Source organism: Podarcis raffonei, chromosome 5 (assembly GCF_027172205.1).
Source record: "Podarcis raffonei isolate rPodRaf1 chromosome 5, rPodRaf1.pri, whole genome shotgun sequence".
In the NCBI taxonomy this organism is placed as follows: Eukaryota; Metazoa; Chordata; class Lepidosauria; order Squamata; family Lacertidae; genus Podarcis; species Podarcis raffonei.
In genome coordinates, this window is record NC_070606.1 from 74,265,855 (window position 1) to 74,284,149 (window position 18,295).

General features: G+C 39.8%; 1 protein-coding gene across 1 annotated transcript in view; it reads left to right on the forward strand.

The window, feature by feature from the left end:
* The window catches only part of ATP1B3 (ATPase Na+/K+ transporting subunit beta 3), a 39,485-nt gene extending 28,663 nt beyond the window's left edge, over window positions 1–10,822 (forward strand). Inside the window, exons 6-7 of the mRNA XM_053390160.1 lie at window positions 8,896–8,982; window positions 9,753–10,822. Of these exons, the coding sequence (XP_053246135.1) occupies window positions 8,896–8,982; window positions 9,753–9,923 (258 nt within the window). The 3' untranslated portion in view covers window positions 9,924–10,822. The remainder of the gene's footprint in view (window positions 1–8,895; window positions 8,983–9,752) is intronic.
* Window positions 10,823–18,295: the final 7,473 nt, after the last annotated feature.

Below are 18,295 nucleotides of genomic sequence, written 5' to 3' on the forward strand. Positions count from 1 at the left end.
GGAAGAAGATTTTAAAGGGATTTCCTGCCTATTTCAAAGGAGATTGAACTGAATACCGCTGCTTACCTACCTGGGGGTCGGACTGCCGGAGGAAAGACACCGGCTAAGGACGGCTGTTATAAATAAGGTTAGAAAGTAACTGATATATAGACTTTGGTTACTCTCAACTTGAAACATCGTATTTGGTTACATAGTAAGTTATTTGCAGTATATTTTTGACTTGGATCTTTTACAAAGTAAGGGATTTGGAGGGCTTTTGTTTTTTGGAAGTGTGGGAACAATTCAAAGTTCAGTAACTGATTTTGCGCCCTCTAGAGGATTTGGTCAGTTTCAGCAACCAAGTGGAATTTTAAAACCTGAGAACTCTTTATTGTTGACAGCTTAAGAGTGTGGGAATGACCTTGAACGAAAGACTTTGTTATGGCAGATGGTAAACAGAAAGAAGATTCACAAGAAACAACTTTGAGATCTGGTAGACAATACAAAGTGGACTCTTCTATGCAAAGAAGGGCCTCTGTATCAGGGGCCTCGGGAACTGCAGCTGCCACAAAGGCAAGAGTGAAAACAATGTCTTCAGAAGATGCGTTTACAAAGGCCTTGGGAAAAATAAGTGAATCCTTAGAGGAATTAAAGAAGCAAGGTGCTGAAACAAATAAGAAAATTGAAGAAATCTCTGGGAAAATTGATCTGAATACAAAAAGTATAACTGACCTTGGAAATAAAGTGAACTCAAATGCAGAAGCAATTGGGAAACTATTGGAAGATTCATCTACAACGCGAAAGATAGCGGAAGAAGCTAAGGAAATTGCTACTGTTGTTGAAGGGAAACTTCCACCGGTGTACAGGAAACTGGATGAGTATGAACTGGCACTTTCAATGCAGGATATGCAACGCAAGGAGAAAAACTTAAGGATTAGACTTGTGCCGGAAAAAGAAGAAGATAACCTGGTGGACTACTTGACAAAAGAGTTTTCTGACTTCTGGAAGCAAGATTTGAAAGAAGAAGAGTTCAAAATTGAGAGTGCATTCAGGTTGGGAATAAGGCAGAAGAAGAATAGACCCAGAGATTGCTTGATAACTCTAAGATCCAAAGAAGAGAGGGATAGAATATTGAACCTGCATTACCAAACAACCCTTCGAATTGAGGATTTCTATATCGAGATTTTTAAAGACATCCCTAAAAGTATCTTGGATGCAAGAGGACCTTACAAGGATTTGGTGACACTACTGAAGAGGAACTACATACTATTCAGATGGGAGTTCCCCCAAGGCTTGTCTTTTAAATACAAGGGAAAGAAAAGAAGAATAAAAACAGTGAGTGATAAAGACAAGTTCCTGGGAGAACACGAAGAAGACCTACAGAAAGAGATCCATCCAGGAGAAGGACATCCTTCAAGATTAGACAAAGACACAGAACCACCGACAAAGGACGAACAACAATTGGGAGCTGTAGGAGGAATTAAATAACCCCATCATGACTTTGCAACTTCTAACTTGGAATTGTAATGGTCTAAACAACCCCCGAAAAAGAAAAAATATATTTCATGCTTTAAAGAAAGATCATTTGGACTTGATTTGTTTACAAGAGACCCATGTGACAAGAGCACATAGAAAATTGTTAATAAATAAGAGACTGGGACAAGAATTTATATCTTCAGATAAAGTAAAAAAGAGAGGAGTGGTGATCTATGTAAAGGAAAATCTGCAGCCGAAACAAATCTTTAAAGATGATCAAGGAAGATATTTGGCAATTGAAATTCAATTTCAAGGAGAAAAATTTCTGATAGTGGGGATATATGCACCAAATGAAGGGAAAACAGAATTTTTTAAGAAGTTGCATGAGACTTTAACGGACTATATGGACTATAAATTGATTATGATGGGAGACATGAATGGAGTAGTTTCAACAAATATGGATAAAGCACAAAGACAGGTAGTCACCAAAGATGGAAGACTACCAAAGACCTTTTTTGAAATGACTGACAATATGGATTTGATTGACATTTGGAGAACAAAACACCCATTAGAGAGAGAGGGAACCTTCTTTTCTGAAGCCAAGATGACATGGACCAGGATCGACCAAATCTGGGTGACTAGCGGTATGGCGTCGAATATAAAAAAAGTGGAAATCTGCCCAAAAACTCTCTCCGACCATAACGCAGTAAAGATGGAGATGAAGCAAACAACAACTGGTTCCTTCAGATGGAGAATGAATGACACCTTATTTAGAGACGAGGAGATCTGCAAAAAGGCCCAAAAAACTCTGAAAGATTACTTTGAAATCAATTTAAGGACTAAAGTAGAAAAAAGAATAGTATGGGATGCAAGTAAAGCCGTGATGAGAGGGTTTTTGATACAACAAAATACATTAAAGAAAAGAAAGCAAAATGAGAGGAAAGAGAAAATTTTGGAAAAGATAAAAGAAGGGGAAAGGAAATTAAGACTGAAGCCAAAATCGCAAGAGATTCTAAGAGAAATTAAATTGTATCAAACACAATATATGGAACTGATGAATCAAGAAATAGAATGGAAAATTAAACAAATGAGACAGAAATCTTTTGAATCTGCAGACAAATGTGGCAAGTTATTGGCTTGGCAAATAAAGAAGAGACAAAAACTCAACACGGTAACAAACTTAGAAGTGGAAGGAAAGAACATATGTAACCCAGTGGAAATTAGGAATTGTTTTCAGAACTACTTTAGACAATTGTATACACAAGGGCCGCAGAATGAAACAGACATACAACAATTCCTCGAGAAAAATGGGCTGAAAAAGATTTCGCAGGAAAGTAAGACAATTTTGAATCAGGAGATATCACTACAGGAAATAGAAGATGCCATTCAAAACATGACGTTGGGCAAATCACCTGGACCAGATGGACTGACTTCCAAATATTACAAAGTTTTGAAGGAAGGACTTATACAACCTTTGAAGGAAGTCTGTAACGAGATTATGGAGGGGAGGAAGGCACCCGATACGTGGAGAGAGGCCTACATTACACTTATACCAAAGACAGAGACTGAAAAGACCCAACTTAAGAACTACCGACCCATCTCCCTATTAAATGTGGATTACAAAATCTTTGCTGATGTTTTAGCAAAGAGACTGAAAAGAGTTTTGATGGAGGAGATTCATGGGGACCAAGCGGGCTTTCTCCCGAAAAGGCATTTGTCGGAGAACGTAAGGAATATAATTGACATTTTGGAGAAGTTGGAAGTGAATATAAACACTAAGGCTGTTTTGATATTTGTGGATGCCGAGAAAGCCTTTGACAACATTTCTTGGAGTTTTATGTTGAAGAACCTCCGGGGGATGGGGGTAGGCCAAGGGTTTGAAAATGGTATAGGTGCAATATACTCTGAACAGAAAGCAAAACTAATTGTAAATAATGTGGTAACAGAAGAGTTTAAGATTGAAAAAGGGACACGTCAGGGGTGCCCTATCTCCCCATTACTTTTTATATCGGTCCTGGAGGTTTTGCTTAATATGATCAGGAGGGACCAGTTGGTTAAAGGGATTCAGGTCGGAGCCAAACAATACAAATTGAGAGCATTTGCAGATGACCTGGTACTTACATTGCAGGAGCCAGAAGCTAGCACGAAAAGAGTTTTGGAAATAATCCAAGAGTTTGGTCAATTGGCAGGATTTAAATTGAATAAGTTAAAGACTAAGGTATTGGAGAAAAACTTAACACAGATAGAAAAAGAAAGGTTTCAGAATGAGACGGGGTTGAATGTGGTTAAAAAAGTGAAATATCTGGGTGTGAATATGACAGCTAAGAATGTGAATCTATTTAAAGACAATTATGAAAAAACTTGGACAGAAGTGAAAAAAGATTTAGAGATATGGTCAAACTTGAAGCTTTCCTTGTTAGGTCGAATTGCAGTTATAAAGATGAATGTATTGCCAAGAATGCTGTTTTTGTTTCAAGCATTGCAAATAATGGATAAAATGGACTGTTTCAAGAAGTGGCAGAAAGATATATCTAAATTTGTCTGGCAGGGCAAGAAGCCCAGAATAAAATTTAAGATATTAACGGATTCAAAGGAAAGAGGGGGGTTTGCCCTGCCAGACTTTAAACTGTACTATGAAGCGGCAGCTTTTTGCTGGCTGAAAGAATGGCTGCTTCTTGAAAACACAGACATTTTGGATTTGGAAGGATTTAACAACATTTTTGGGTGGCATGCATATTTGTGGTATGACAAGGTTAAAGCGCATAAAAGTTTCAAAAATCATATTGTCAGAAAAGCACTGTTGAATGTTTGGGTTAAATATAAGGACTTGCTGGAAAATAAGACTCCAAGATGGTTATCACCAATGGAAGCTAAGGCAGTTAAAAAGCTAAACATGGAGTCGAAATGGCCAAGATATTGGGAAATTTTGGAAAAGGAAGGGGATAAACTGAGATTGCAGAGTTTTGAAAAATTAAAAGGAAAGGTGAGAGATTGGTTACACTATCATCAAATAAATGAAGTGTTTAAACTAGACAGAAAAATAGGCTTCCAGGTGGAAAAGTCAAAATTAGAGACTGAACTGTTAGAACCCAGTACTAAGAATTTGTCAAAAATGTATAATTTGCTGCTGAAATGGAACACACAAGATGAAACGGTTAAATCAACTATGATTAAATGGGCTCAGGACATTGGTCATAACATTATGTTTGCTGACTGGGAAAAGTTGTGGACCACCGGGTTGAAGTTTACGGCGTGTAACGCCTTAAGAGAAAATATAATGAAAATGATTTACAGGTGGTACATAACCCCAGTCAAGCTTGCAAAGATTTACCATTTGCCTGATAATAAATGTTGGAAATGTAAAGAAAAGGAAGGTACATTCTTTCACCTCTGGTGGACATGCCCGAAGATTAAGGCATTCTGGGAAATGATATATAATGAACTGAAAAAGGTATTTAAATATACTTTCCCCAAGAAACCAGAGGCCTTTCTCTTGGGTATTGTCGGCCAGGGGGTGCTAAAGACAGACACAACCTTTTTTATGTATGCTACAACTGCAGCTAGAATACTTATTGCAAAGTACTGGAAGACACAGGATCTACCCACACTGGAAGAATGGCAGATGAAGGTGATGGACTATATGAGCTTGGCAGAGATGACGAGCAGAATCCGAGACCAGGGAAGAGAAGCGGCGGAAGAAGAATGGAAAAAGTTCAAGGAATATTTAAAGAAACATTATAAAATTGGTGACAGTTAGAATGATGTTGGATTAAAACAAATGGTTACTATTAGTAATGGTTATGATAAAGAGAATAAGGGTGAATACTATAAATTTATAATAAAATAAGGCAAGATTTCGCTGAATAACTGTAAGAATTTGGAATACAGAAACGGGAAGTAAGGGGAGGTCGAGGAAGTAAGGTTTAGAAATTGGGTTATGAAATGGTACTTGTTTTATGTTTTATTATTGTTTGATGTTTGCTTATGTATGTTTTGTTTCTGTTATATAAAAAATTGTTCAATAAAAATATTATAAAAAAAAAGGAAAAAAAAGAAAAAAAAAAGATAAAGGTAGTATATAAACGTAAATAAATACGTTGGAGAATGGATATCACGAAGGCAGTGTATCATATGCAGCATAATTCTTTTAGATACTCCATTTCCTCTTTGCCAGCCTATGCTGTTCTGTATTTCTGAATCAAAGATATGTGTTTCACCTTATGTGACCCAATAGTGTAATAACATTCATTTTACCTCCTCCTGCTTCTTTCTATCCAATAGCTTAAAATTAGGATCACACCAGAAAGCAGCTGTTGTAACTAAAGTGAAATATACTGTGTAATGTTTTCCCCAAACATTTTGTACTATATACGGCATGCTGACTACTTGGAACAGTTGAAGTTTTATTCCTGTGGTGAGATACAACTTGTTGCTTGACATGCTTTCCACAACTGAAGTTCTCTGCTAAATTCAATCAACAGAAAATTTAAAGTGCATAGTTTTCATCCAGCTTTCCCCACAATGGTTTAATTTATGCAAATTAAAAGAACACCAGCTCTTGCTTCACCATAATTTTTCTGTTCTTATTTTTGGTGATGGAATATACTGGCTTTGATGCATGTATCATGATGCATTAGTTGCAAGGCTGATTCAGGCATTATTTGGGAGCATTTTCTTTCTTTTTCGTGGAGGATTTTGTTATACACCAGGCCAGACTTGGAGGGTCAGAAGAGTTCCATCTCCTTTATCAGAAAACTTTATTCATGTTGCAGCAGGCTTAGAGGCTTTGCTCCTGGTGTTGGGCCAGAGAAACAGATTGCAGATGATTGATGCTGAATGTCCTTTCCAGCGTTGATGAGCCTGATAGACTCCCTTGTGTTCTAGGAAGCTGTGGTCCATGAATCAGGCTGCATGAAAACTAGAGTGCAAGTGGTGGAAGTCTCACCATGAAATGGAATGAACACTGGTTATGTTAGTGCACATAATCATGCCTAGCATATGGTAGTGTGAATAGCAAAGAAGGTGCTCTTCACAGTCTGCATTGCATCCTCAAGCAGAGACTATTTCAAGTATTCTGCACCTGACAGTGTACACCAGTAATCTGTATGCCTCATTAACTGGTTGAGTTCTATGTGCTGTAAGCGCTTCATTGCATAACTTGGAAAGAGGCAGTAGTTTGGACTTAAGTATCAACCAGTCATAAATATCCCCTTTTTAGGGATGGCGATAGACAATATTGTGGAGGAGCAGTCAGACTTCCTTGGATGATACGGATTATCACCCATTCCATTCGTGGTTCAGTCCTGAAACAGTCCTGGTTGCCCTGATAGATACCGTATTTTTCGCTCCTTAAGATGCACCTAGTCCGTCCCTCCTCCGCGCAGCATTCGCTTTGTAAGATGCACAGACATTTCCCCTTTCTTTTTAGGAGGAAAAAAGTGTGTCTTATGGAGTGAAAAATACAGTAATCTTTATTGAGAATGGGACAAAAGAAGTGTGACCTTGCTCTTTTTTCACAGATTTGTCTGGTTTCTGGACCAGCTTCATGTGACAGGTATTAGGGATCCCTGTGTTAACAGTGGTTCCACTACTACCTGTGTGGAGGATTTTCATCCCCCTGGAGTGCTACAGGGCACTAATCCCCAATGCCATTTAATACCCACATGAAGCTGTTGAGAGCAAGGATGCTTATGACAGAATCAGAGGTGGTCATAGAGACCCTGAACCAGGGTATTGGTGGGCCAGAAGAGGGGAAATAACTGAGCTTCAATCCTGATAGACAGAGGAACAAGAGAAATCTGCTAATTGCCTGTTCTGGATGTAGTTGCACTCTTTTTGAAGGATCAGATGCATAGTCTGGAGTTGCTATTGGATCCAGCTTTGTCACTAGAGGCCCTGGTGGATAGGAGAACCTTCTACTTACTTCACTAGTATACAACAGCTGTGGCTGTTCCTAGACCAAGATAGCTTGACCATAGCAGTCCATGCATTGGTTACTTCAGTGCATTCAATGTAGGCCTTGCCTTGTGGTTGGTTCAGAAACCGCAGTTAGTGCAGAATGCTTCAGAGCAATTGTTGACAGCAGTGGAATCCTGCCAACCTATTACACCACCTCTGCTCAAAAATCTGCACTGGATACTTATTTGCTACTGAGTTTAGTTCAAGGTTTTACTGTTTGTGTACAAGGCCTTTCATAGTTTGGGGCTGGTGTACTTGAAAGACCACTTTGTCCTGTTCATTCTGTGGAATATATAATGTTCTTTCTACATTTGTGAAGTCTGTTTTCTAGTATGGCAGCTCATTAGCCATATACCCTTTCTGTACTGTTTTAGACACCTGCTAAAAACTTCTTTATTTCAGCAAGCCTACCCAGACATATAATTTAGTTAAGTATACATGTTTTAAAATTTTGCAGATTCATGTATATGTGGATTTAATTATATTTTATGTATACTACAGATTCTTTTGATTGAGTGGTTTATATTGTTTTCTCAAATTAAGATTGCAGGCAGCATGGAAACACATGGCATATGCTTCCAAGTGCATAATATGTCAGTGGCCAGTGTTTTTCTTTTCTTTTTCCAAATACGATGGACACTGTCTGCTTAAAATAAGTAGGTTCTTTGGAAGCTGAACAGTTCAGTGATTTGGACATTCCAAAAGATGTCTCTTCCAGTAGATCTAGAGGTGATCAAAGTCTGAATTGAGTCTAGACACATAACCACATTGCTGGGGTATCAAGAGAGGCAGGCTCTGAATGGATAATGCCTGACACAGTGGCACTAAGAAAATGGGTGGTGTCATCCCTGTGGTCATTGCAATGACAGGAAATCACAGCTTTTATGACATCCATGGAAGCATTTTCTGTTCTGTTTGTGCAGTTGTGAAATGTTGTGCAAAGCCTGCTCAGGTAGCATGTGCTGTGGTTGCAAGGTCTGTGAAGTTTGTTGATGCTAGTATTTCACTGTTACACTTGTGTGTTATGGCACACGTCTTTTTATTTGTCATTTATTACTTACATGCCTACCCCCTTCCCACCACACAATTATTGAAGTTTTTGTACTTTACATGAGGAGGTATTTTTGGCTTGGACTTACCTGCAACTATTGTTTTACTGGACAAGGAGTAGCACTGACGGGCATGGCTTGCTTTTTACTTTGTCCTGCTTAGTAACTACCATCAGGTATTTTATTTGTATGGCATTGCTGGGTACACTTGACCTGATAACAAAGGGCTAAGCAAGCTTAACTTTGTGTGTCTGGCTTTCTGAATATTCACTCTAACATCATTTTAAGCGAACAAAATAAAGGGTTTAACTATATTTATTGTGCATTTATTTTTGCTTGCCCACAAACTATATCTATCTATCTATCTATCTATCTATCTATCTATCTATCTATCTAACAAAGTTTTTTTTAAAAAAAAATCTCCCATCTATAGGAACAAGGCAAGGCTATGATAACTACTTTTCCTCCTGAGGGAAAACTTGATTTAATGTATTTCCCATACTATGGAAAAAGATTACATGTGAGTATATCTTAATCGTGCTGCTTTTCCTCAAAACAATTTACTGAATACAATCTTTTGAAACTGTTATTTAAACTAACTATTGTTATTTAACTAGACTGCCTGCAACTGAACATCACTCCCTGTGCACTTCTTTAAATTTGTGAGGGTGGGTTGGTAGTAAGCTAGCATTCAGACTTGATACTGCCCAGCCAAGGAGCCACAATTCATCCCTTTAGGCCTCTCCACCTGTTGGTTCAGATGTTATACGAGAGTTCTGCTATTGGGCCGTAAGGTGTGCCCAGGGCTAAAGGGGCATGTTGCAGTATAGTATTCCATGGGGCACTGAAATTGTAAATGAGGCTCTTGCTCATAGGAGGGCCCTGTGACCCTATGGATGTTGCTGTACTCCCACTATCATCCTTTGTGACCATTGGCTATGTTAGCTGGGGCTGAAAGGCACTGGCATCCCCGATATATGTTTTACCATTTAATCTATTTTCTGTCATTTTCCAGTAAGAAAGAGTTGATTGCTGAGACTGCAATGTTTTATGCATGCTTGGGAACAGGAGGTGCTTGCTTCTGAATAAGCAATAATAGATAAAGTTGAAAGTCTCACAAGCCCATTTGCCAGTGCTGCTGTGTGCCCAACATTTGCTTGGTCTAAAAAGCTATAACGAAGACACATCTGAGATGTGATTTGGGGCAATTAGGGCGCCTTCAGGAGAGTTAAAAGCCTGCCTTTATTATTTTTAATTAAAAAGATCTTCTCTCTCATTCTCTCTCACTAGCCAAACTACTTACAGCCACTAGTAGCTGTTCAACTAGAATTTAACACAACCAATACCAAAGATGATGTAACGGTTGAATGCAAGATCACAGGATCAAGCAATTTAAAAAATGAAGATGATCGTGACAAGTTTCTGGGACGCGTTTCCTTCAAATTTCTGATAACTGAATAGAAGTCAACAGTGTCTTCACAAAGTAAACCTTGTGTGATTTTTTTTTTGTATCAGCGGGACCTGCCATTCTAGAAGATGAGACCACCTTTGAGAAGCATAGGGTGGGACGTGGCATTCAGGGTAGCATAATAATGTGCTTCCAAATCATGTTTTAAATCCTTCACAAAATAACTGCATGTCATGCTTTTGCCTGCCCTGTTGGACCAGTGTACAGACATAGTTTGTCATTTTAGGGACCTGTAAATAACTTGTAATCATGGTGGTCTTTGTCCTGTTCCAAAATGTGGGCTTTATCCCCAAGTGAGTGTCTCAAATGTGCTGTGCTATGTAAATATTGTATTGGTTTAACACTGGTTTAACTATCATATCAATACCAACACAGTTTTAGGAGAAAATTTCAAACTTCCCAACCTCTCATAGTGAGTTGTGTTTTGTGCAGGGATGCCTTAAGTCCTGTATTGGGTTGGAGGAAGTGGACTTTAAGTGTCAAAAATCAATACTAACATTATTTAAATACTGAACTAGTCTGTTGTGCTTGTCATCATGCAGGTATTGTGTGTTTGTGTAAAGTTTGGTCTAGATTTGATATTTTAGTTGAGAAACTGATTGTCATCGTATTAAATGCTTGCTGTTATGTGGAGCACAGATAAAACCAATACAATGTCACTTTTAAAACATTTTTAGTTGAGAACTATTGGTATGAACATTTCTTTATGTTTATGGTTTAGAAAATTGGTAATGGTTGTACTGCAAAGCTGCTTGGAAGAAAAGACCTCACTATGTGGGAGTAGACTTACACTTTCCAATAAAAAAAAATCCCTGGAAGGAGAAATGTCTGTTTAAAATTTTAAAGCTCAAAATAAGGACTGTATTGATTAAACATTCCTTTGTTTAATTTATATAGTTTGAGATGAGTTATGTTCTACGTTTTGCTGTTGGGTACACACAATCACACACTAACAACCTTTAAACACCAAACTTTGTTTCAAAGGCTGAGAAGTCCTCTCTTCATTCTCAGATATAAGATCTTTTAAGCCAGGCCTTCCTAGGAAGGGAGCTGCTCAGAGCATGGCCATTATGAAATTTGCAACCAATTCCAGTAGGTGTGTGTATATGATAGAGAATTTGGAAATGGATGTGCTAAATGGCCAGAAAATGTAAAAAGATGTTGTTGTTGTTTAGTCGTTTAGTCGTGTCCGACTCTTCGTGACCCCATGGACCAGAGCACGCCAGGCACCTCTGTCCTCCACTACCTCCCGCAGTTTGGTCAGCCTCATGTTTGTGGCTTTGAGATACAGTCCGACAATTCTGTGTAGAGCTTAAATGTCTACAAGATGAGCACAAGGGACCATTTCAAGCAACATTCATACTGGGGTTTTGTTATATAGGTGTGGCAGGAGAAAACATTGGTCTTCAGCTCTGAAACTACTAGAATCAAATTAATTATGTCCTAGTTCAGCAGTTTTACAATAGAAATTCCCATGACCTTTCCTTTGTAAACTTGTGCCCTCCAGAGCAAAGCTGTTAGGCAGTTGTGTCTAACTAAATAACTACTGAAGCACCTTGAAGACTACCTCCACTACAGCTCCGGAAGTTGTTTGCATGGAAGAGACCAAAAAGGAAATTAAGTTCCCTCCTGCATTCTCAACCCTTATTTTTAGTCTGGAATCCTTGCCTGCTCAGAATGATTAGCACAGATAACTACACAAACATTCTCCTACAGAGTGACTTGCTCAGCTTTGTGTATCACTACCCCTTTTGGATTTGAGCTAATTCCTACAAACTATAGTTTAAATTTGGACCTAAATCTTGCCCTTGTTGGAATGGTTTGCTTTTCCAGGGAGAGAAATGGTTTACATGGTGAGTACATTTGTGGATTTCTGTTAAGGGAATATCTGTCCTTTACTAATGCTATATAATTGTGCAGCAATTGGCTGGATATATAGATTGCAAATGTAAGGAATCTGCTCCTAGGGCAACCTCTGCAGTCAGTAAATTTGCTAGTTATTCCCAGGCTTGGCTTACCATAATTTTCATTAATTACAAAGTTTAAAGGGGTGAGGGGTCCATATATGCATCTTTATGCAGCACATTGCAACTGAACTTGTAAAGCAGTGTGGATAGGAGAAGAATAAAATTCAGGTTAAAAGTTATGTAATGTGCCATTGCTTGAAATAGCTGTGGGCCTCTTCTGTGCATACAGCAGATGCATTTTGACAAACACAAATGCAATCGTAGCTAAAGCAGAACAAAATCCACTCTGAAGCCTCTCCAGCTACTGGAGGTTTTAGAGGCCCATGAGCCCACCTCACCCTATTTATCATAGCTTTTGCATTTGTCCTATTTATAAGGGGGACTAACAAGCAGCAGCTTTACACAGTATCAACTTGCTGAAGTCACACACAGAAGAGTGGCTAAACAGTCCTTTCCTCCCTCCCCTTCTCTCACTCAGCTATGGGAAATAACACTTGCGTGAGTGATTAATTGAACTGAGATAGATCAATTGAACTAAAAGCCAGACCTGACTTTTAGTGCAACTAATTTAAAATTTTTTTTAAAACGTACTTGTCTTCCTAGCGAGAAGGTAAATCTTTACTACTCCAGTATGGACACGTCCAGATTTAGTACAGGGGAGATGCAGGGATTACTTTTCCAGACACAATGATAAAGTCATTGACGAAAGAACATTCATGCAGCAGGGGAGTGCGGCTGGAGATGCAGATGCCAAGGAATGCTTTTTATCTAAGAAATCAGCTGAAACTATTCCATGATTCTCAGGAGCTGGCCACTGTCATTTATACTTGACACACTACCAGGTTCAACTACCAGAGTGCATTCTACAGAGTGCTAACTATTCTAAGGCTAGTGTTGCTCATTTGCTGAGAACAATGTACATACTGTGCTTCTCACAGGCCTGTTAGCTTTCGTGTTCAATACGAAGTGTATTTAAAAAATTTACTTTAAAAAGCTCAATGTAGCTACCACCAAAAGTTCCAGTTACTGCCTTCTTGTTTTATCATTGCTGTATCTGCCAACCTAGACTCTTTGGGAGGAGAGGCAAGATACAAATCGAATTATTAACAGTAATTATAAAGCCCCAAACCAGTAAGGGCTGGTATATATTGGATAACAGCATTGCCCTTACAAACCTGCTCTCTCCTTGAGATGTGAAGGTGAGGATATGCTTAGAAGGGCTGGTCATTTATAAAATGAAGTCCTCTAGAGCACACAGCAGGATGTGCTCTCTCTTGACACACCTATTTGAGTCAGAATCAGGTGGCCTTGCACCACCCAAGTCAGAATGGGGTGGTGTTGGCTGGTGGGAATATAAGTATGGAAGCTCCAGGGGTATGCCAGGGGAACAGGAGAGCTCTGGATCTTGTGAATGCAAAATATTCCCTACCTCCTTTCCTCCCAATAATTACTGAAGCACCAAGGGCTGAAGAGGGATGGATGATGGGGGATGGACCTCACTCTGCAAAGAGGTAAAGACCGTTAAGACTGTGCCCATAATTACTTTCCTCTTGCTGCCTGTACTTGTCAGTACAACTTACAGTAACTTGTAATCTGTTTTTTTGCTCTGCCTACAGATTATTCAGCTTTCAGGTATAACATTCTGTATTTCTACTCTTGAACATTGGAAAGGCGACTGCATGTGCTTATATTATCCCTGCCCTATAATTTAATGGCTACATCAAAACATTAACATTTTCTCCCATGTAAATCTTTCTGCTGTCAGTGATGGGATGAAAGGTGCCATTTAGCAGGGCAAAGAATTTCAATAAATGGGAAAGAGAGGTGTAGAAAGAACACTAGTGTAACTATGGCTAAGCTCGAGGATGTGAAATGAATGTTTTTCAGGGTGTAATCCATAACTACAAACTTCTTAGATTTCTTGCTTCTCTGCAAACACTTTGACGCTGTAACTGCAGTTGCTGAATTCATACTTGTATCTGCGCATTTACTGCAGTATAATCTGAAACTACATGTATCTTCACACCATGAATTAATGGTGTAACTGAACCCTGCAGCTTGAAAGGTTTGTCTGATGCAGCAACCCCCCCCCCAAAAAAAAAACCAAGTCTTGGAGCCCAGTATTTATGATAAAAGCTTTTCTGGATTAGAGCCTACTCCACCAGGGCATTCAGTGTTCTCCTCACATGGAGAAGAAACTATAGTCTCAACTCAGGACTAAATAACCAAATGTAATGATCAGTTCTAGTTCAGCAATTCATAGTGGTCTTAGAATCATAGAATCATAGAATCATAGAATCATAGAATCATAGAGTTGGAAGAGACCACAAGGGCCATCGAGTCCAACCCCCTGCCAAGCAGGAAACACCATCAGAGCACTCCTGACATATGGTTGTCAAGCCTCTGCTTAAAGACCTCCAAAGAAGGAGACTCCACCACACTCCTTGGCAGCAAATTCCACTGTCGAACAGCTCTTACTGTCAGGAAGTTCTTCCTAATGTTTAGGTGGAATCTTCTTTCTTGTAGTTTGGATCCATTGCTCCGTGTCCACTTCTCTGGAGCAGCAGAAAACAACCTTTCTCCCTCCTCTATGTGACATCCTTTTATATATTTGAACATGGCTATCATATCACCCCTTAACCTCCTCTTCTCCAGGCTAAACATGCCCAGCTCCCTTAGCCGTTCCTCATAAGGCATCGTTTCCAGGCCTTTGACCATTTTGGTTGCCCTCCTCTGGACACGTTCCAGTTTGTCAATGTCCTTCTTGAACTGTGGTGCCCAGAACTGGACACAGTACTCCAGGTGAGGTCTGACCAGAGCAGAATACAGTGGCACTATTACTTCCCTTGATCTAGATGCTATACTCCTATTGATGCAGCCCAGAATTGCATTGGCTTTTTTAGCTGCCGCGTCACACTGTTGGCTCATGTCAAGTTTGTGGTCAACCAAGACTCCTAGATCCTTTTCACATGTAGTGCTCTCAAGCCAGGTGTCACCCATCTTGTATTTGTGCCTCTCATTTTTTTTGCCCAAGTGCAATACTTTACATTTCTCCCTGTTAAAATTCATCTTGTTTGTTTTGGCCCAGTTCTCTAATCTGTCAAGGTCGTTTTGAAGTGTGTTCCTGTCCTCTGGGGTGTTAGCCACCCCTCCCAGTTTGGTGTCATCTGCAAATTTGATCAGGATGCCCTTGAGTCCATCATCCAAGTCGTTGATAAAGATGTTGAATAAGACCGGGCCCAAGACAGAACCCTGTGGCACCCCACTAGTCACTCTTCTCCAGGATGAAGAGGAACCATTGATGAGCACCCTTTGGGTTCGGTCAGTCAGCCAGTTACAAATCCACTGAGTGGTAGCATAGTCAAGACCGCATTTTACCAGCTTCTTTACAAGAATATCATGGGGCACCTTGTCAAATGCCTTGCTGAAATCAAGGTAGGCTACATCCACTGCGTTCCCTTCATCTACCAGGCTTGTAATTCTGTCAAAAAACGAGATCAGGTTAGTCTGACATGACTTATTTTTCAGAAATCCATGCTGACTATTGGTGATTACAGCATTCCTTTCCAGGTGCTCACAGACTGTTTGCTTAATGATCTGCTCCAGAATCTTCCCTGGTATTGATGTCAGACTGACTGGGCGGTAATTATTTGGGTCCTCTCTTTTCCCCTTTTTGAAAATAGGGACAACATTTGCCCTCCTCCAGTCTGCCGGGACTTCGCCTGTTCTCCAGTTCGCCTGTTCTTTAGGGCTGGACGATATATATATATATATATATATATATATATATATATATATATAGATAGATATAGATATATATAGATATATATATAGAGAGAGAGATAGCAGTTTCATAATTTTTGACCTGGCAATATATTGCAAATCATGATGTGTGTGTTTAGGGAAGTTTTTAATATTTGATGTTTTTTCGCGTTTTTAATACAGTGGTACCTTGGGTTACAGACGCTTCAGGTTACAGACCCAGAAATAGTACCTCGGGTTAAGAACTTTACTTCAGGATGAGAACAGAAATCACGCGGTGGTGGCAGTGGGAGGCCTCATTAGCTAAAGTGTTGCTTCAGCTTAAGAACAGTTTCAGGTTAAGAACGGACCTCCAGAACGAATTAAGTTCTTAACCCGAGGTACCACTGTATTCTATTGGGAGCCACCCAGAGTGGCTGGGGAAACCCAGCCAGATGGGCAGGGTATAAATAATAAATTATTATTATTACACATGATGCAACAATCATGATGCAGGGGGAAACGTGAAGACAGTCAATGCCTCCCTAGTCTTCTTTGAAGTTTATTTGCTAATGTTGCTGCCTTAAGTCATTATTTATGTCTAGGACACTGAAATGTTCCCGAGCAGTCTCTAGAGATTACATGTTTTGGTCAGATTTCAATTGCCTCTAGGTCACTCTGCTGCTAACTGTTCTCTAACAAAGGAACTTCAAAGGGAGACTGCAACATAAAACTGCTGCACTAGCTCTTATCAGTAAGTTGCATTTGTTTTGCCCTGAAATGAGACAATAGTTTCTCCTCCACAGAGGCTATTAGTGAACACCTGTTAGTGGTTTTTGTCATTGCTCACCATGTTTATACTGTGTACATTTAAGCTTTATAAGTAGCTGACAGTACCTTTTGCAGATCATGGTATACAGTTCTTCTCTGTCCTCATCCGTCAAGTGAGCATAACCTTTCATGGCTACAACTGAATTGGTTCTAGTCCAGAATAGTTTAGGTGCATTTGTAACTGGCTGACTCATCATTTGTGGGGAAAAGTGAGTGTCACAAGGTTCTGTCCTGGGCCCGTTGTTGTTCAACATCTTTAGAAACAAATTGGATGAAGGCATTAGGGGGATGGTCATAAAATCTGCAGGTGACCCCAAACTCTGAGAGGTAACCAATGCTGCTGAAAATAGAATCTGGATTCAATATGACCTTAATAGTTTGAAGAATTGGGCCCAAACTAATAAAATTTCAATAGTGACAAATTTAGGAAGAACCAGCTGGACAATATAAGATGGGGAACACTAAGCTTCAAATGAGTCAAGTCTTATGAGGAATGCTTGAAGGAGTTAGGTATGTTTAGCCTGGCAAAGAGGAGATATGATAGCCGTTTCCAAATATCTCAAGGGCTGCCACATGGAGGATGGAGCAACCTTGTTTTCTCTGGAGGGTGGGACCCAAACCAGCGCCTTCAAGTTACAAGAAAGGAGATTCAGACTAAACATCAGGAAGAACTTTCTGACATTAAGAGCTGTTCAACATTGGAACGGACTCGCATGAGAGGTGGTGGACTCTCCTTCCTTGGAGGTTTTTAAGCAGAGGTTGGATGACCATCTGTCATATATGATCTAGTTGAGATTCCTGCATTGCAAAATGTTGGACTAGATAGTCCTCAGGGTCTCACCCAATTCTACAATTCGCTGTTTCTATGATAAATTTGTTTGTTTTACAGATATCACAGAATGTGTCCGTCCCCCCCAGCATCTTCATATCACGTTTCATCTGAAGAGGATCATAGGCTCCTATTGAGAGGGAGAGAGGACTATACAAAGCGCTATCACAGGCTAAGCAAAATTGTCCTCTGCTCCTGGTTCATACTCTTTCTTAGGGGTGGGGGATTTTTTTCAGCCTGAGGGTCACATTTCCTCATGGGCAATCTTCCAGGAGTTGCAAACCAGTGGCAGGCAGGACCACATGCAAATATGGGCAGAGCGCTGAATTGACTCTAGTCATGCAAAAATCAAGGTTTCTGCATGATGTCTTCCATCCAAGAAAAAAGCACCATCACAATGTAAGGATACTTCCTAGCTAGGCAAAAGCTCTCATGGTGGGACTGGGGAAGTTTCAAGGGCAGCATTTACGTCCACCCCCCCCCCAAAAAAAACCCTGTATCTTGGTTGGTAAACACCCTGGGATTTCCCCGTCAGATTATTCAATGCAACTGCACCACACTCTTACTTTGGGCATCTCTTTCTCTTTGCCATCCATCCTGTGCTATACAGAGAACTACTTAGTATGCATGTGGCATTACAGGAACCCGTTTTCATGTCTCATTTTTAATGTGAATGCCGGCTTTACTTTATCTGGGATTACTTCATTATTGTGTATGCGTCTAACCCTGCTGCCGCTGTGCCCTCCCCCCAAGCTGCCCCTCATATTTTAAGTAAACCTCTAATTAGCACTTCACTGAATGAAGGGATGAGTAGAACAAACATAATACTTACATTCAGGCATCTTTCATCCATGAGAAGCCAGGCCAGCAGCAAAAAGAAAAATGAAGCTCTGCTTCTTCTCTTAGGGCACTGCCATATTTTGCAGCTTGGATCACCAACTCCAATATTGTAATGACTCATCGCTCCTGTAAACTTCAGAATTAAAGCAGCTGTATG